Below are 20,820 nucleotides of genomic sequence, written 5' to 3'. Positions count from 1 at the left end.
ATTATAAATATTGCGCGGTGCTCGCAAGGTGCGCGCACTTAATAAAAATTGAGGGTGCGCGCACCGTGAAAAACCCTACAAAAAAATATGAAAATATGTGTACTGTTTTCTAAAATGTATTGTCAAATATTACTATTTTTTTTCAGATCTAGAAAGAAAATTTAGGAAATTGAATCCATTTTTCTTGCAATTAAAAAACCCCATTTATTTCTAATTAAGTTATTTTGTTGGTCAGGTAAGTTTAAAATATCTGTATTTCTCACCCCTTCATTTTCATGCTCTCTTTTCTTCACTTCTCCTCACTCTGCTTTTCTCATTCCCCTTCCCTCTCTCTTGTTCCTTTACTGCTCTTTCATAACTCCCTCACTCCTTCTCTACTACTCCCCTAGGTTTACTGCCTCCATCACTATTTTTTCAACCATGTTTCTCTCCCTGTCTCCATATGTCTCAGTCATTCTAACTGCCTTACTCCTTCTCAGTTCCTTGCTTTCTGTCTCTGTTTCTGTCTCTCTCCCTTTGTCTGTCTTACCCTTAATTTCCTTAACATCTCTGTTTCTACCACTCCTCCTCTCTCCATCACTCATTTTCCATCTATGTTAATTTTTTAACCTTCTCCGTCATTCTCCTTCCCTCACCTTCCCTAACTGTCACTATCCTTTACTCATAGTCACTCCTATTCTCCTACTTCACTTCCTCCTGTCTGTATCTCACACCCCTTCACCTTTTCACATTCTTTCCTTCACTCTCTCTCACTCTCCTTTGCTCATTGAAATCCTGACTCCCTTTCTCTCACTCCAGTTTCCTAAATCCCTCCATCCCCTCACTCCCCATCTCTCACTTTCCCTTACCCCCTTTTCTAATCCTGATACCCCTTATCTCACCATCACTCCACTTCTCTTACTTTCAATCCCTTTACCCTGCTGTACTTCATCCGCTTCATCTGTTACTCCCTTTTCCTATCTCCGTCCCTTAATCCCCTTTTCTCACTCCCCCTCCCTCACTCTCCATTACTCACTGCCATTCCCTTACTCATTCACTCTTCTTACCTGTATCCTCTGCCCTTAGTCCTTTTGTTGCAGTCAGTCTTTCTCTTCCCTTTCATGACTGATCATACTTTCCTTTTCTCACTCATTCTGTCAGTCCTTTCCTCCTCTTCACTCAGTCATTTCAATCATTTCAATCATTCATGTATACACTACACATTCATTCAATAAAATTACAACACAGTATATTAGGAATATAGCTCTTCTTGGAGAAGTGAAGTGAGTTCTGAAAAGAGCATTTTTTTTTGTCTTTTTTTGTATTTTTTTTTAGTTTTTTAACAAACAATTTTGTATTTTTGTTAATTTTTTTTAGAGCACCAAAAAAAACTGGTAATGAAAAACTGTTCAACAGGAACAAAAACAATAAATGAAAAAAATTATGGGCTGGAGCATGTGTGCTGCTGTATTTTGTTTTCAATCAAGTTAATACTGCTCTCACCGTAGCAAAGAACAGCATTGCACACATTACAATGTATGTGCACCTTCTGGAAAAGTGGGCGGATGTCCGGTGACCTGGTACATGGAGAATCTGCGGCCGCACATGATGTGCTCAGCTGAGCAGGAGGAGGGCTGTCTCTTAGGGCTCTAGTTGTCTCTCGAGCATAACATACAGGATGCACTGTCTTGAAGTGTCTCAACATTGTATAAATACTAAACGAGTTTTTCTTGGTGGGATCTCCTCTGGACAACACACTTCCACAAATAGTGCATGTCACCTTCGGTGCATTGACCTTCTTTTGGCCCTCTGGAAAGGTAAAGAATTTCCAGATATAAGAGTCTTTTTGTTTGGTCTGCCTTGGTGGTACCACAAAGGTCTCCTCCTCACTCCCTGAAGTAGACTGCTGTTCTGCCATTTTCATGTAAAATTGATAGCTGTTCAGCTCCTTGTCCCAGGAAATAAGAAGAAATAGTGAGGGGAGTGGGTGTGGTGTTTGAAGATTCTGGAACAGAAACTACTATGAACCAATGAAAAGTGTTGTTTCGTAATCACATGACTTGCCGTGCGCGCACGGTGCACGCACGCATCGGAAATGAATTATTTTTAACCAGATTTCTAAAACATGAAAAGGAGGCAGGGAAGACACTCCCTGACCCCCTAGACCTTCTCAGGGGGTCCCTAAAGGACCTCGTAAATAAAAAAAAAACATTTTGTTTATAAAAAAAAAAATCGCGGGGTGCGCGCCCGATAGCCAATGAGAAAAGTTAGGAACGTGAAAACAAGTAACGGAAGACACTTCCTAATGCCCTAGGCCTTGTCACAGGGTCTCAAAAGGACCCACAAGAGCAAAAAAAATACTTTTTAAAAAAATAAATAAATTGCGTGTGCGCGCACGGTGCGCGCACCGTGAAAAACCCTACATAAAAAAAAACATTTTAAACTGTTTATAAGTTTATAGAAGATATTAACTATGCTGTTCAACTTTATCCAAATTAAAAAAAAAGAGCTGAGCCATTCTATATCACAGGATACAGTCAATCTATAACTATATATATAGTTTATTGTAAAATAAATATAAAGAAAATATAATAATAAGTCAACCGGCGCCAAAGTTATTCAAAATAGAATAATACATACATAAATTAGCATTTAAAAAACCTTGCAAATTCACTAAAAAAAAACATAGGTTTCACACATGTTATAGTTAGAAATTAGCATTTAAAAAAACTTGCAAATTCACTAAAAAAACCATAGGTTTCACACACGTTATAGTTTGGAATTAGCATTTTAAAAACCTTGCAAATTCACTGAAAAAACCATAGGTTTCACACACGTTATACTTAGGCATTAGCATTTAAAAAACCTTGCAAATTTACTGAAAAAACAATAGGTTTCACACATTTTATAGTTAGCTGGACATTTCGTGCAAAACCATTGAAATTCCCCCGTTATAGTTAGTTCAGCTAAGAGCTTGAGATGTAATCAGTGATGTCATGAGTGATGTCACTGACCATGTCATGAGTGATGTAATATGTGACGTCATCAGCAGTGGATTGCGGGCGCGCGAGTTATAGTTAGCTGAACTAACTATAACTGAGTCTGACTAACCAGTCCTAGAGCCAGTGCTATGTTAAAAGACACTTAGAATACAGTGAAAACACCTACATACACTAGGGAACATTATGCGTTGGGGTTCCCCCTGTGATTAGCATGACCTCCTCTGTAAGCCCCTAGTATATAATAGGGCAGGGGGATTAAAACTACCTCTTAAAACAGGCGACAGGGCATTTTTGCACACGTTAACTCAGGCCCCGTCCCCTCCCTTCACCACTGTGTAAACACGCCCTGTGTCCGTTTTTAGTTGGGAGATTAAGTTCATTTGAATCCTGAGGGTCCCTAGGGTCCAACTAGCCCACTAGGTACCTCCAGTAAGTGCCACAGAGCTACGCTGCAGAGAGGTGTAAAAAGTGGCACGGCCTGGACCACCTCTCTGCAATGCAGCTCAGTGGCGCTTACTGGAAGCACTTGGTGGGCTAGTTAGCCCCCAGGGGCCCTCAGTATTGAAGGGAAATTATATCCCCAATTTAAAACGTGCCATAGTGCGTGTTTGCACACGTCACCTCAGGCCCCGTCCCCTCCCTTCACCACTGTGTAAACGCGCCCTGTGGCTGTTCTAAATTGAGGGATTAAGTCCCCTTGAATCCTAAGGGTCCCTAGGGTCAAACTAGACCACTAGGTACCTCCAGTAAGCGCCACAGAGCTGCGTTGCAGAGAGGTGTAAAAAGGGGCTTGGCCTCAGAACACCTGTCTGCAGCGCAGCTCCCTGGCGCATACTGGAGATGCCTGTTGGGCTAGTTGGCCCTCAGGGACCCTCAGTATTGAAGAGGAATTAATTCCCCAACTTGCAATTTGCCAGGGGGCGCGTTTGCAGAGTGCTGCAAGGAGAAGCCGTGGCCTCCGGCACGATGCCAGTCTTTTATTTATTTTAATTTTTTAAGAAGGGGGGCTGTGTCGTTCCCCTTCTTATTCTAATTTATTGGCCCTGATGACCCCATCCCCCAGGGCCTGTCTCCTAATTATATTTTTTTGACCCCAATCCGCAGGGCCAGCCACTGTTTTTTATTATTTTTAAAAAATATATATATAGACACACCTAGGACATGCTGGACAAACCGTACGTACCTATCACCATGACGATTTGCGTGATATTCATTAAAAGGCGACTATGCATACAATGAATCCACGTGGAATGTCTTTACACCACTAGTGAAGCTCTGACATGTCTGATGCCCTACCGTGCCTAATCCCGGTAGACACCCTTGTCGTTTATTTATACAAACATGGGTAGCTATTGACGGGCACATTTAATACACATGCACACCAAGCCATTCAAAGGGGTTTCGACAAAAATTCGACCAAAACTATGCAAGAAACCCCCCTCACGGTTAATAAAACACACATCCACTGCCGGATGTGTAATACTTTTTATTTTACTCTCTGAAAAGGGGACGAACATCACTTGAGAGTCATAGCGCGCTCCTGGCAGAGCCCAATGCTGTGTTACACCCACCATTGCCTGCTGAGTGCCACACAACTCTGTGTTGTATTCCACTAGCTAGTGCATATGCTATGACACTCTCTAGCCCATGTGCACTGTAACACCACCCCGTGAATATGTCATGCCACACTTGTCTTTGCACGGGTTATATTGCCCCATCTAACGTGCCTTCCTCGATGCCTATGTTATAACGCACAGTGCTATGCCATACATATTACAATCTGGGATCCATATCTTTGTCACAGTGCATATGCAACGTTACACTCCCCAGCACATATTTTATATTACAACTTTAGAGACTAGTTAGGTTACACAACACTGCCCTGTGCATATTACACTCCAAGGCGCATATCACATAGCAAGCTCTAGGGCCTGTGCTATCTCGCGCTCTCCAAAATCTGGGTGATATTTGGGCTACATTTGGGCTCTTTTGTCTCTGGTGGCCATCTTGGGAGACTTATTTGTTATGAAGTTTCCTAATTTCCTCATTTACTGCAGTCTCCTCAGTAGGAAATACTTTCAGTTTTTTACTTTGATTCCATCAAGAAGGCATTCAGATGTGTCACACATTTGCCATAAATTCAGAATGTTAGCACTATTTTTGCTCATTAGATCACTGTAGTAAAGCTACTGCTCACCAGGGAAAACTGCTGCTGGTATTGAAAGTGCATGTTTCAGTCTGCATGTCAGAATTTTTTAATGAAATAGAAGAGGATTTGAGAAGTCACTCAAAATGTGCCCTAATTTTTCTTTCTGCAGCACTAATCATACTTTTTATGGAAAAATGAACCCCCTCATTTTGTTCCTTTTTAAATTAAATGTTTTAAGAGTTACCACTTTAATCCAAGCAAGATGGCTTCAGGTGTGCCATATGTTTATCATAAGTAGGACTGTTAGCGCTCTAGTTGTTCTTTGGAACACTCTGGGAAGCTGCAGTAGAACACAAAGGAATCAACTGACAGTCTCTGCCCTTGTTGGATGTACATGTTTTACTGAGAATGTCAGACTTCATTCTCACATGACTGAGAAAGATAATGTGAATTTACAGAAAATAAGCTCTCAGTTTAGCTTATAGATCACCTTCCAAACCTCTGTGGGAAAAGCATGAGAAAATATTTTTCTCTCAATCATGATATCCCAGCAGAAGGCTTTTTCACATGGTGAAATCACCTTAAAACATATCACAATTCCTAAAATGTGTATGGTACTATCAACAAATGATTTATAATGTAACTAAAGTCTTAAAACCTTCTATTAACTGCAATGCTTTTTAATGAGGTGCTATCATGTATATTGGTCCCAAGATGGCTGCCAACACTTCTTGGATGAAGTGCTGACAGCCAATCAGATCTCAGGATGAGATGTGTGGTTAGGCTCCGCCCACATATATATATGATTTTACTTTTGATTTTCTCAGCAACTACTGAACAGATTGACACCAGACCTGCAAAAGGTGCTTCCCTGACCTGAGGACTACCTCTCTGCCAAATTTCAAGTAATTCTGTTCAGCCGTTCGGGCTGTACCTTGGACTAAAGGTCCCTATGGAAAATTGCATGGGGAAAATGCGTTTTGGGACCCCCCTTTTTTCTCAGCCCCCGCTTGACGAATCCCCCCGAGACTTTCAGGGTAGGAGGGGCGCGGAGCGCCCCACCTATTTTGAAAATTTCGCGAGGATTCGTCAACCGGCGCCAAAGTTATTCCAAATAGAATGTTGCGGATTTCCTATGGAAACACGGTCCTAACTATAACTATCTACTGGTGACCGCCAGTAGATAATATATATATATATATATTATTTTTTACTGAAAAAAACAAAGGTTTTAGGGATGTTATAGTTAGGCTGATATTTCACTCACACAAAACCAGAGAAATTCAGGTGTTATAGTTAGCTGAGCTAACTATAACTCACACCCTTGCAATGCACTTCTTATGGCTTCATATATTACATCACTCATGACATGGTCAGTGACATCACTGATGAAATCACTGATGACATCTCAAATGACATCAATGATGACATCATCTGGTGACTGTGAGTGTTTCTAAAATGTTTATGAGTGCTAAATATTTATACAGCATGGTGTCATGATGAATCAGTGGGGTATGGTTGCCTGAATGGATGATTTAGTGTGTGTGTGTGTGTGTGCGTGTGTGCCTGTGTGTGTGTGTGTGTGTGTGTGCGTGGGTGTGTGTGTGTGTGTGTGTGTGACTGACTGCATAAGTGAGTGATTAATTATACGTGCCTCAGTGAATGTATGGGTGAGTGACTAATTTGTGTGAATGTCTGCATCAGTCTGTCAGTTGGTGTGTAAGTGGCTGCATGGGTTGGTGAGTAAGTACATGAGTAGCTGTGTGGGTTATTGATTTCTTTTCTGAGTATCTGTATGGGTGTATGAGTGTCTGTGAGGGTGGGTGAGGGGGTTTGTGATTCCCTGCATGGATGATTGAGTGGGTGAATCACTGGCTCTATGGGTTCATGAGTGCATCTGAGAGGGGCTGTATGGGTGAGTGAGTGTGCTTATGGCTATGTCCGTGAGTGAATGGATGTGTCAGTGGTTTATGGGTGAGAAACTGCATATGTGAAAGGCAGTATAGGTGAGCGTTGGAGTCTTTAAGTGACTGTATGTGTGAGTCAGTGATTGTGAAAGAAGCTGCATGGGTGAGTGTGTACTTGTGTCAGTAACAGTATAGGTGAGTAAGAATGTGTTACTATCTCTATGAATTAATGAGTTGATGTGTGTATAACTGTATAGGTGAGTATGTGGCTGTGTGATTGTTTCTATGGCTGAGTAAATAGGTATGTTAGTAGCTGTATGAGTGTCTGACAGTGTGTGAGTGGCTGTATGGGTGTATGCATGGATATGTCAGTGGCTGTACTAGTGAGTGAGTGGGTGTATGAGCGGCTGTATAGGTGAATGAGTGGATGTGTGTGTAGACCTAGGAATCAGCGAGTGGGTATGTAAATACTGATAGGGCTGTATCAATGGTTTTGAGAATGGTAGAGTGAAAGTTGGAGTGGGTGTTTGAAAAGTTACATGGGGTGTGAGCGATGTGTCAGAGATTCTGTAGATGATGTCATCAGTGATGTCATCAGTGATGTCATTTGAGATGTCATCAGTGATATCAATGACCATGTAATGAGTGATGTAATATGTGAGCTCATAAGCAGTGCATTATGGGGCGTGAGTTACAGTTAGGCTAGCTAACTATGACTGCTGAATTTCTCTGGTTTCGTGCGAGTGAAATATCAGCCTAACTATAACGTCCTTGTAGCCTTTGGTTTTTTCAATGAATATCCAAGATATTTTTTATCCTATTTCCTAACTATGATAGTCCTGTAGCCATTGTGTTTTTTTCAGTGAATTTCTAAGGTTTTTTAAATGCTAATGCTTAACTATAACTTACCTTAGATTTTTCCAGTGAATTTCCAAGTTTTGCAGAAAGGTGTGGAAAGGGGGATGGGGCCTCTGACCAGATCTCAGAAATCTCGCTTGTCGAGGACTTAGAGAAAGTACCAGGAGGGCTTTTTGATCCCCGAGGTCCTTTCACATCCAAGACAACTTTATTTCCCAACCAGTAGTAAGCTAGGTGATGTTTTTGCAGAATGGTGCAGAAAGGGGGTTTGGCCTCCCAAAGAATTCTTATCAAATTGACTGTGTGGGACTTGCTGGAGGTAACAAGAAGGAAACTTGGCCCCTAAATACCCCCAATAGCCAAGGAGACTTCATCCCCCAACTAGTACTATGCCAGCAGGAAGCACGTTTGCAAAGTGATGGAGTAAGGGCGTCCTTGATGATTGCAGAGGTAGTGCCTGTATGATTATATGAGTGCAATTGCCAAGGATGGACTGCGAATACTGTGTGTTTTTAACAGAGTGTAAAGCACATATATAGACATATTTTCCATAACGTTTCAGTGTAGCTATTTAGTAAGATACTAAATTAACTTTTCCCTTTGTATTCCTTTGTCGAAATAACAAAATCAGAAATACATTTTCCCTCTTCACAGCAACGCCAGAGGTTGCAATGACATCAGTAGTTACAAATTCAAATAAAGTGAAAAACAGATATATAGACACATTTTACAGAAAGATTGAGACTATCTGTTTAGTAACATATTGGTTTACTTTTATTTTAACAACACATTTATAAAAAAAAGACCAGTTTCAAAAAATAACTCAACATCTGAACTCACAAATAGAACATAACTACCAGCAAAAACCTGGAACCTCTTACCGATCTCGATAAAGAGCAGCACATCGCTCATGTCATTTAGAAGACTGCTGTAAACATGATTATTCGCCAACTGACTTGCTCATATATTGTATTAGTATCTCCAGGTCCTGCCAAACTTCAGCGTTCCTGCCAATTCCAGCACCAAGACGCCCTTGGGCATACGTGCACTATACAAATCTAGGAATCAAATCAAACACCTATCAAACTACCCATTGTCACCAAACTCATGGGGAATTAAAAGCTGTTGCCAAACTAGTGCAATGCACAATCTCAAAACATCACATGAACGTGAAAGTAGGGAATATCGTTGAACGATATACTTTTCAGCAAAATTAATAGGTGCTATATACCCACTCCTCCTCCTTGAATCTTCTTTTCCGGAAGATTATTGTTAGCAGGTGGTAGATTTTGGTTGGAGACCTTTTGGGGTCTCATGTGGGACTACTTTCATGTTATATCATCATAAAACGTATCATAGAAAATGCCTCCAACTGCCGATCAAGCAGAGGGAGGCTGGAAGACCATCTACATCAGTGGCAGCAGCAACAATTCCCGGCCAGAAAGACCCTTGAGAGGTACAGACTACTACAACAGATATGGCTCCAGAGTTTTCAAGAATGGCCACGTATTGCATGGACTGTAGTGTTGTTATAACAGCTGGCGAGCAGTGTGTTACAGCTGTACACAAAGCTGCAATAATCATACATGGCATTATTTCCCCCTTTTTTATTTTTTTCACATTTCATAAGAGGAGTTCATAGTGAGCAGCAAGAAGGCAACGCAAAGCTGAAGGACCCTCGACTTCAATAGCAACACAACAACAACGAAGCAGAGTCCATTCAAAAGTCCAATCTCAACTTCAAAATTTGCCTCCAGTGTTTTCCCCAATGGCAGCATGCTGCATGGATTATGAAGTTTTAGTGAGTGCTAGAGAGCAGTCCATAACAGCCCTTTGCAATGCTGGAAAGAATAATAAATATTGATTTTTATTTTTTATTTTTGGTTCTTCATAGTTTTTCTACATTAGCAGGCATTTTATTATCTTAAAAAATGGGTATCTAATATCTATGTGTTGTTAATTGTATTATCTTCCGGTTTATTGTAATACTACTTACATATAACTTGCTGTATAGAAAGTCACGCTATCCCTCTACAAATAAATACACAGGTAACTTTTGCCAGTTAATATAATGTACTTCTTCACATTTTAAATATAAGTCAACAGTCTGTGTTTAAATCTTCTAGTAAGTGCATCAACAACATATACAAGCATACTATTTTTACAGAACACTATGTTACATTTTGTAATCTCTTTTTTAAAACTATCAACTGTAATATATGTGTGTTGTTCTGCAACTCCTCCTCTTAACCACTCTTCATTTTCCCTGAATCCTGCTCAGGACCAAAAAATGAAACTGCTCATCATCACAGACCTTTTCTATGTCTGCCAAACTACCATGTAAAAGTGCTCTATTTATTTATAGTGAAGGTAAAATAGGAGTTTTCACATAATACAGCCTTCTACCTAAAGTTCGTATTGTTGAGAGGTGTAACTTATTTTGTGTTTTAAACTTTGCCTTAGAAGAATTGCTGTCTAATTCTAGAAAGACTACTACAATTCCATTTGTATACAGTACCCTGACTTCCCCTTCCCGGTACCTCTTCTGCAATAACTTCTTCTACATTTCTTAGAACCATCACTTCTTTTGCTATAGGACTATCATTCTACATTTCAGAACATCGTCCTCTCTAATCAATAGAATGAACTCAGTTGTTATCCTGGGGATAGCTTGCTTCATTAAAGAAAGCCTCTGTACAAGAAGTATGTGTCCATTGTCAACTGTCAACTATTACTTCTATTCAATAATCTTTTCTTCTGCTTTTGTCTCCTCATGCACAACACTATTTTGTCAAGAGTCTTCATTCTATTTAGAATCAAAATGAAAAGCTTCCTTTTCAAAGCAAAGGCCTTATCAACTACCCTTCAAACTTGTTCTGTGTCACTGCATCTCCCCTTCTTCTACACTTTTTTTTAAATTTAACACTAAATATACAAGGCTGTAACTATGCAATCATTATAACACTTGCGCAAAACCTATGCAGCCATATGAACACCCACTTACAACCCATGCAGTCATTGAAATACTGAGGCACACATGTGCACTAATGAAACACTCAGGCTCTACTCATGCACTCATATAATTATGTATTTATTTTTTATTTTATTATATAATTGACTGGGGTAGGGCTGGACATCCTAATGAATGAAACCTTTGCAGAACTGATGTCACTTTTACCTCACTCTGTATTGGTGTACCCTAATATATGCTAAAGACAGAAATGGAAGTGGTCAAATCAATTCTGTCCACACATTGACAAAGCCAGGAAACATGTTAATAAAACTGTTTCTGTATTCCCCAGACACCATCACATGGGCTGTATCTATAACAACAATTTGCGTTATGACATGCATTGATTTTAATGAAATGATGGAGTGCACTTTACAGATGAAGGCAACAGGGTAATTCTAAGTAACCTGAATCTCTGCATCCGGTTTTATGTGTAGCTGCCATAAACACAACAAGCACAATGGCCCTTGTCAGAGCCACCCTAGTATCCGAAATATTGAGAAGTGTTTGTTTTCTAAAGGTTTTTTTTTCTTTAGTTTTTGGGAATCTTTTTGACAACGTTTCAATCACCGCGGACACGTCACGAAAACAGAAAGCAAAAGCAGACATTCAATGGTCACCAAAACATCCAAACATAATATTTAGAAAAATCCATTCTGAACATTGCCCTACGCAACCGCGACAATCGCACCTTTACCACGCAGTGAAAACACATTTATGCACACACATTACAATATTCTATACATTAGAGGTGTATTACTGTACACTTCAAACTCATGTTTTTCTATTGTATTTCTAGAACAACCATCTCTAAAACCTATTTTCTGTTTTCTGTTTTCGCGGTGAGGTCGGAGATTGTGATGATGTCGGTCATTGTGATCCCACAGGTACGTTGTGTATGCAGAAAGCAAAAGCAGGAATTCAATAGCCACCACCACCTTAAAAAATGATAACTATATAATTAATTCTAACCATCACATTAGATAACTCACTATATAAATAACATCTACAAAAACATTTATCAATATCTCTATGACAATGAATACTAATGATTCATTGATATATGTTTAATATTTTCACCACTTTTCACTACAACATTGATAGTCGCGATGTCCCCCAATGGTACGTGGGGGACATGCTGTTGGTCGCGTTGTTGTGTCGAATATCGCACACGATTAAAAAAATGTATGTTATACCTATAACTTCTGTCACTAACACCTCGAGTTCTCAACCATGGGGTCAGAGTACTCCACCCTGACACCTTATGTGGGCTTTCACACAGATTTTCAGCCCCTGGAATCGTTCCCAATAGATAAAATGGCAGCCACAACTTTCTATTCAGGTTGCGTCCAGCCAATCAGAGCATTCCCATTGGCATGTGCATTTGTGATTCAGCTCAAAACCTTTGTGAAATGTCCCCAGCCAGAGATATCACTATCAATCAATTAAATAATTTGTAAAGCGCACTACATACCTGCAAGGGTTTCAAGGCGCTGAGGGAGGGGAGTGGGGAGTGCTGTTGCTACTGGTCGAACAGCCAGGTCTTGAGTCGTCTCCTGAAGGTTAGAAAGTCTTCGGTTTGTCGTAGGTTGAGGGGGAGGGTCTTCCAGGTCTTGGCGGCGCTGTGGGAGAAGGATCTGCCTCCGGCTGTGGTTCTACGAATGTGTGGGACGGTAGCCAGGGAGAGGTATGCAGAGCGGAGTTTCCTGTTGGGTACGTAGAAAGAGAGTCGACTGTTGAGATAGGCTGGGCCGGTCTTGTGGAGTGCCTTTTGTGCGTGGATCAGGAGCTTGAAGGAGATTCTTTTGTCGACGGGGAGCCAGTGCAGGTTCCTCAGGTCGGGGGTGATGTGGTCGCGGAGCGTGATGTCGAGGATCAGGCGTGCAGAGGCATTCTGGATTCTTTGCAGTCTGTTGATTAGCTTGGTCAGGGCTCCGGCATAGAGGGCGTTTCCGTAGTCGAGTCTGCTGCTGACTAGGGCCTGGGTGACTGTTTTCCTTGTGTCTGTCGGGATCCATCTATAGATCTTGCGGAGCATACGGAGGGTGTTGAAGCAGGTGGAGGAGACAGCGTTGACTTGTTTGGTCATGGTGAGTTTTGAGTCGATGATGACTCCCAGGTTGCGTGCGTGGTTGGTATGTGCGGGGGGTGTCCCCAGCGATGCGGGCCACCAGGAGTCGTCCCATGCTGAGGGGTTGGGCCTGAGGATGAAGATCTCTGTCTTGTCTGTGTTCAGCTTAAGGCGGCTATCCTCCATCCAGTCGGCGACGGCCTTCATTCCCTGGTGGAGGTTGGATTTGGCGGTGAGGAGGTTCTTGGTGAGGGAGAGGATCAGTTGCCTGTCGTCGGCATAGGAGATTATGTTGAGGTCGTGATGTAGGGCGATGCGTGTGAGAGGCGCCATGTAGACGTTGAACAGCGTTGGCCTGAGGGAGGATCCCTGCGGGATGCCGCAGATGATCTCGGAGGCTTCGGATCGGAACAGGGGAGGTGGACTCTCTGGGTTCTGCCGGAAAGGAAGGAGGAGGTCCAGTACAGGGCCTTGTCTCGGGTCCCTGCGTGTGCGTAGTGTTCGCTGGCAGACGGTGGCAAAGGCGGCGGAGAGGTCCAGAAGGATGAGGGCCGCCGTCTCGCCTTTGTCCAGTAGGATCCTGATGTCGTCTGTGGCGGCGATGAGGGCGGTCTCAGTGCTGTGGTTGCTGCGGAATCCTGACTGGGAGGGGTCCAGGATGCTGTTGTCTTCGAGGTAGCGGGTGAGCTGGATGTTGACTATCTTCTCGATGACCTTAGCTGGGAACGGAAGCAGGGAGATGGGCCGGAAGTTTTTTTGTTCGCTTGGGTCCGCCTTGGGTTTCTTCAGTAGGGCGTTGATTTCGGCATGTTTCCAGCTCTCAGGGAAGGTCGCGGTCTCAAAGGAGAGGTTGATGATGTTGAGCAGGTGGGGTGCGATGGAGCTGCCTGCTTTGTTGAAGATGTGGTGTGGGAAAGGGTCAAACGGCGAGCCGGAGTGGATTGAGCCCATGGTCTTGATTGTGTCTTCGATGCTCACATTGGCCCAGGTTGTCACGGGGTCGTGGTCGGTGGGGTGTGGTGAGTCCGGCGTGTTGGGGTCTGTTAGGGTCATCCGGGGGTTGAAGCTGTCGTGGATGTTGGCAATCTTGCGGTGGAAGAAGGTGGCGAGGGAGTCGCACAGGGCTTGCGACGGCGGGATGTCGTTGGCGTTGGAGAGTTCCTTCACGACGTTGAAGGGCTCCTTGCTGTTGTGTGCATTGTTGTCGGGCGGTCTTTGAAGGAGGTCCTCTTGGCGGTCCCGATGAGGTGGTGGTGGTTGTAGATGGCATCTTTGTGGGCTGCACGGCTGCCCGGCGACTTCTCGCTGTGCCATATGTTCTCCAACTTCCCTCAGGTGCACTTTGACGCTAGGAGTTTTGGGGTGAACCAGTTGGCTCTCTTGCTGGTGTCTCTGGGGGTTTGTTTTTTCAGCGGGGCTAAGGTGTTGGCGCAGTCATCCATCCATCGTCTAAGGGTGCTGCACCATCGTCGGGGTTGGAGGGGTTGGTCGGTGGGTTGAGTGCGAGGTTAGTCTGTAGTTGTACTTCGATGATTTTGCCCCAGCAGCGACGGGGGATCTGTAGGGTGCGGTGATGTGCGACGGATTTCCGAAAGGTGAAGTGGATGCAGTGGTGGTTGGTATATTTTTAAACTTACATTTATGAAAAACTACTGAACCGATTTCCACCAAATAAGCAACAGGCACTTCCTTGAACTGACTTCTACCTCCCTGCTAAATCTGATGTAAGTCCTTTCAGCAGTTCAGGCGGTAGAGGTGGCAAAAAATTTGTATGGGAATTAACATTACAAATGCAACCTTTTTCGCGCTCTATATTCTCGATCCCCACTGCACGGACTACCCCCAAACATTCCCAATCAATAGTACCCTCCATGACAGTTTTTTGGCAAACTTTCATGCAAATTGGTCAAACAAAGCCAAAGCTATATTCAAGTCAAAAGATGCTTGGATATATATATTTATGAATTCTTTACATTTTTCTACCAAAGAAAACAACCCTTCCCTCCTTCTCATCCCTACTCCATCTGACTCATCCCAAACCTTCTGACTACTATGAACTCCTAAACATCCGTCTTAATCGTTCACTCCTCCTTTTTAGTGCAGCAAATGAAAACAACAAACACTATAACTGATCTTTGACTCATAGAACAGTTTCAGAAAAAGAGCTTTGAATTTGTTATAGAGGCTGGTACATCTCGAACATAGCTTCTTCCTCGTGGAATACAAATTGTTACATTTATTTATTAGGCCATCAACACCACTATGAACATGAATTTGATTTTGCTTATTTTCTGAAATTGAAATACAAAGACGAGAAAAATGTATTTAGAAAGCTAGTTCATGTTCAACGTAAGCTTGGCTATGTTATCTAAAACAGATTTAAATCAAGCAAGCATTATTTTCTAAATAACAAAATGTTGTTAACAATGTCAGTATGATTCTACATTTCAGACTGTCTGGGATGATATCAAAACAAGGCACAGAGACTGCCAGGTTTAAGATATGGGAGGTCATGCACAAGGGATAGTGCAGGGACCAAAAAACCTTAAATGTTTTACCAGGCCTCTCTGTAGTATTGGACATCATGGACAACAAGTTCTTCCTCTCCCATGCATATTCATTGAAAAGGATTGAGCACTTAACCTTACATTGGTTCCGGTTCTTTTGCATCTACCAAAATACCAGGATGAAATTGGTGGACATCACCATTGGACCACAACATTTTCAACATCTTTGAGATCCTTATAACTAGAACCTTCAGGTTTTCCTTTAGTCCAGTTCCAATGACACGTCATTGTATTTATCAGTGATTGCAATGAAGTTTCATTTGTATAAACTGATACATAACGTATTCAATTTTGGAAGCTGCTTTCACTTGAATAAACCAAAGGCTGCTAAAGTCGTTACTCTGTGTGCAAGAAGCATCACCATTATGTTCCTCGTGAACAGCCTGCGCCACAAGAGCCCTCCATTGTTCCAGATTAGCCAAACAAGTGGAATTCTAGCATTTCGAATAGGTTGTCCTTTCATTTGGGATATCCCTCTATCTGCCCTTTCTCTTAAAAGGCCTTATACAGCTACTTGCTAATTATCAGCAGTTCGGAGAATACGACGCAAGATGCACTGTTGAAAAACGATGTAATAACTTAATGAGTAGGTTTACATGTGCTTAGAGGAAGTTCATTTTCAAAGTGTACCTATGAAGTGCAGCAATCACTCACATTTACTATATTTCATTCTGGCATTTTATGCAGCCCTCACCCTCACTTAGTACTGCAAAGGGTTAACAACACAGAGGATTTTGGGTGAGCCACAGTTCCTTTAATCTAGTTTTTGGTATTAATCAGTAATATGTTCTGGTCTTGGAATTTTGTGTTATCCGATTTCAGGTGTGACTTTTATGTCTCTACCATGCATATTCTGAAGTGGGATTTTATTTGTCATTGTTCTTAGAAGAATGGTGTATTGTGTGTGAATGAACGAGTGCAATAAATGGGTTGGATTTTAAAGTGGCATCGTGTTGAGATGACATGTGAGAGTGATATGTGCTCTACCAATGTCTGTAGAGTGATCGATAATCACGGCATGGGGAAATGAACCACAGGTGTCTATATCAGAGTCTCAAAGCGAATAGTTCCGGGGACCTTCAACCCCACATTCACAGCTAGTGGTGTATATAAACTCTGTTTTGTGGTTCGATGGATTATGTCATTATCTGGCCTATCCTATTGAGTGTCATGTTCTCCAAGTGATTCACCAACGTCCACCAGGAGGGAGACTGTGTGGGTGTTGACAGTGGTATGACACTTAGAATGATCTCATATCCAGTGAGTGAGATGTTAATATTAAAGAGCTAGATAAAAATAAGATTAAAATTGGGCCGGTGGATTTTTAGTTTATATGGATAGGTAACTGGTCCACAGCACCTTATGATTGGGTTGACATGTTTCGGCCAATCTCTGCCCTAATGGATCTAATGTCCTTCATCAAGACAGTTTAGTTGAGGGCACAGATAATAGGGTGCTTCACTTGTAAATGTGGGCGAGTATGTACACTCAGCAGTCTTCATCATGGAGCCCACTTTGCTCTAGACGAGATGGAGTTATGGGCTCAGCCTTTGGCCTATAACTAGAAGGATTGTTTCAGTGACATTATTAAGAGATTTACATAATGGTGTGAGGTATTAACAACTTCAAGCATAACTCCATAACTCAAGAGAAAGACACAATGATGACACAATCCACCGAACCACAAGAGCGGAGATAATATACACAGCTAAGTGTGAATGTGTGGTTGAGGGTCATCAGAAGTATTCTCCTTGAGACTCTCGTACATAGAAGTGTGTGGGTTATTTCCCACCCCTGCGAATATTATTGACCACTAAATTCTGGAAGCTTAATAAACCTCCACTTTTTTCTCCCACGTTTTAGTTTGAGTGTCTGTAGAGTGTCTCACCATATCCAGTGAAATGTCTTCTCTACACTTCCATATCATCTGAGGTTCTGAGGCATACAATAATCTTTTATACACTGGTCATATTAATGCTGTGGATTCCTCCCATTAGAATCTGTTTGTGTGATATGCCCTTACAACTGGCTGAGTTTCAGAGGAAGATGTTATTTCATGTCTGAGGAATATAATTCCTGGGCCTCCAGTGAGGAATACTGCCTCTCCCACCAATCCCATCTCGCAATCATTGACGATGTAAGTAAAATGGTTAAATATTGTGTATAAGCACAGGCATTTAAATATGCTATTACTAGGGAGAGAGGAAATGTGTGATGAGATCAAGAGAAATTTGGTTCCCTGGGTCATGCCTTTTAATGTATTTAATTCACAAGTAAATTGTCTGTGTTAATCCGCGTAGGTTGCATGACAACAGAACTAATAAGCATGTACCACAAACATTGATTACTTTTCCTGACAAGCACCACATTCACTCATTTTATTAAGGATGAGTGGGCTCCATGTTATTAGAGAAGATTACTGGCTTTGGATGTCAAGAGAACCTGGAAGACAAACAATCTCTCTATGCCGACAATCTTTTAATATACTGAGATAACCCAGCTGGATCAGTCCCAGCAGTGATCCAATTGATGGATAACTTCAGTTACTATTCCAGCCTCAGATATATTTGGATGAAAGCAACCCTTTACCCCCTATCTGGTGCAGGCAAATGCAGACCTTGGGTGTGTCAGAGGGATTTGAGTTATTGCACGCTCCATTAAGTACTTGGTTATTTGCCGCATATGGTCAGAGGAGCGAGCCGGAGCGGAAAATATTTACCCCCACCTGAGCGCATCTGCATGTCAAGCAGGGAAGGTAGATATTTTTTAATTTGTAATGTAAAATGTGTATTTAGTGAATGTAATTTTATTTGTTTTCTATTCTATTGTTTTATTGGTTTCTATACGTTTATCATTTTAAGGATATTTTGAAAGTGGACTGCTGTCAAATTTTTTTTTTAACTCATCCTGTATTCTATTAAGGAGAACAGGTTGCATTTTTAAAAATTCTTTATTTAAAAGCAACCATAGACCTGGTGTTCTGCTTACCTCGCCAGGCCATCATCTCTGTGATGGCTGCTATTCAAAGTGGGTACGAATTTGTGGCCTACATATTAATATTGACAGAGGAGATCAAATTGAAATCCACAAAAAATAGGATTTTGTAGTCTGACCAATTAGTACAAACGTCAATTCACAAAAACATAATGGATTCAGTAAAAGACGGTGCACAGTTTGTGATGACTTCTACCAACTCATTGACAGTATGTCTGGCCTATTGTGTCCCAGAACAAAGAGAGCAGCAGATGCACTGATAAAGAAAAAAACGGGCAAACCTTTTCCAGAGCGCATCCTTGGCCTAGAGGTTTGTGTTATTTAGGTGACATACCAGCCTGTGATGCACCTTGCTTTGATAAACCTCCTGTACTGATGTGACATCCTCTATCCCAGATGGGTGCTGGGGCCAACACTAGTTTTGTGTCATTAATAAGTGCAGATGTTCAGGTGGGAATCATGAATATTAGTAGAGGCCAATGTAAACCTTGTGGTGAATGCTGCACCCCTTAACTTAACTATTAGTTGGCTCGCATAGTACATGATTCAGACTATTCTTCTGTGGAAACATCATAATGTGGTGCAGCACATCTGTGCTAGTCAATCCCAACCTGCAACTCCACATTCCCACTGCACACTGAGCCAGGAATCAAAGATTAAACAGACCATCAGTAGTTGTTGAGCTGAAGGAGAAACCGTTCAGGGTTAACCAGGGAGACTTTGAATGGGCTCCAGCTGATCATACTCCTGGTGTCAAACTGCTGACAAAATGGCCAAGATATCATCCCAGTGGAGACGTGGAGTGGACCCCGCAAGGCCTGAACACATTTTCCAGCAATTGGACCACCAGAAAACAGTATTCAGAAATGTAGACTTGATCAGGACAGGCTGGGCTGCTTGGCTCCTGTCAAAAAACTGTGCTAATCGTTTGTTTTGCCAAGAGTCCTCATGTAGAACAAAATGCTCTTAGAGAGTGTAAGTCAATGAATAATTGTTGGGCCATATCCAATTAACAGGCATTCCAGTCGCCTCAGCATGCCATTAAAATGCATTCCATGAGCTCATAACACCATAAAACTGTTATTAGTTTCTAAAACTCTAAAACACTATATCTATTCCACATGCAGAATTCCCTCGTGATACCACAGATAATGGCACTTATGCAGTGCGTAATTTAAAAAAAGAGTATGTTCTGAGACTCAACGTTTTGTTCAGAAGGCTGTAGAGCACAGCATCCATGGTCTGGGTTTCAAATTCCAAGACTGCTTGTCTTGATTCTACATGAGACCTCTTTCATCCACCACAAGACACTCTCTGCCTCTTTAGCTCACTCTTCCAGGTTGTTGCTCATCCCTGCTTTCTCTATTAGTCACTGCTTTCTGCCTTTCGGCTGTTGGGTCCACTTGCATCAATGGGCTCTAATTAAACATTGCATTTGTGTTCCAGAGCACAAAAATGACCATCCAACATGGTTCCCCTCATGTGTATTTGGGTTGACTGCCAGTGCTTGTGAGACAAAAAGTCAAAAATGAGTGATTGGACTTGAATGAACTTTGATTAGGTAGGACTTGGTGCTAAGCAATTTGTTTTGACAGTGGATACCCCTATGCACTAGCAGGAGGGGCCATCAGTCTGGTGATCAATATTTTGCATCAGATGGATGATCAGTGAGTGAATAATTGCTGACTCAGTTTTGATTCCGTGATTTGTACCAGCTACTTCAAACTTGAACATGTCAAGTGTCACCTGTGTCAGGCCTCCTTCAACCTTAAATAAAAGAGGGTGCATGGGCCCAGGACAAGTGACAGCTACCCCAACAGGTTTTTTGTAACAGCTAAACGTGCATTGGGGACATGTGGGATTTGCCCCAACTTCTAATAAACTACATCAAGCATGTGCGCACTGGCTAATACAATATGTACTTGGCAATTTGAAGTTCGGAAATATAATATACACAAGCACAAATTGGCATAAAGCCACATAAAGATATATGATATTTTTAACTATCTTTAGGACAACGAAAGACAATTCAAAATAATGCTCACCTCGAACGTTATAGGATCTATACATCTATAAAAATAGTCATATGTCCTGAAAAAACTAAGTCAAAGTCAAAAGTAGCTGCTAAACAAAACCTTAAAGACATGAAATTCAAAATGTATTAGCCGCTTTAATCTATTCTCAAAACCCTGCCATGCATTCTTACCAAGGTCAAATTTTACTCATGCAGTATCTTTATTATTAGGGATGACATATAATGATTATACTAAAATGGGCGCCATA

General features: G+C 41.8%; 1 protein-coding gene across 1 annotated transcript in view; it reads left to right on the top strand.

The window, feature by feature from the left end:
- Positions 1-20,820, top strand: part of LOC146812905 (killer cell lectin-like receptor subfamily B member 1B allele A) — a 163,958-nt gene that overhangs the window by 109,082 nt on the left and 34,056 nt on the right. The window contains exon 5 of the mRNA XM_085614637.1: positions 17,541-17,680. Within this exon, the coding sequence (XP_085470763.1) occupies positions 17,541-17,680 (140 nt within the window). The remainder of the gene's footprint in view (positions 1-17,540; positions 17,681-20,820) is intronic.

Source organism: Triturus cristatus, chromosome 7, assembly GCF_964204655.1.
Source record: "Triturus cristatus chromosome 7, aTriCri1.1, whole genome shotgun sequence".
Taxonomy (NCBI): domain Eukaryota; kingdom Metazoa; phylum Chordata; class Amphibia; order Caudata; family Salamandridae; genus Triturus; species Triturus cristatus.
Note: the sequence above shows the minus strand (reverse complement) of the source record. Positions and strands in the feature narration are given on the sequence as shown.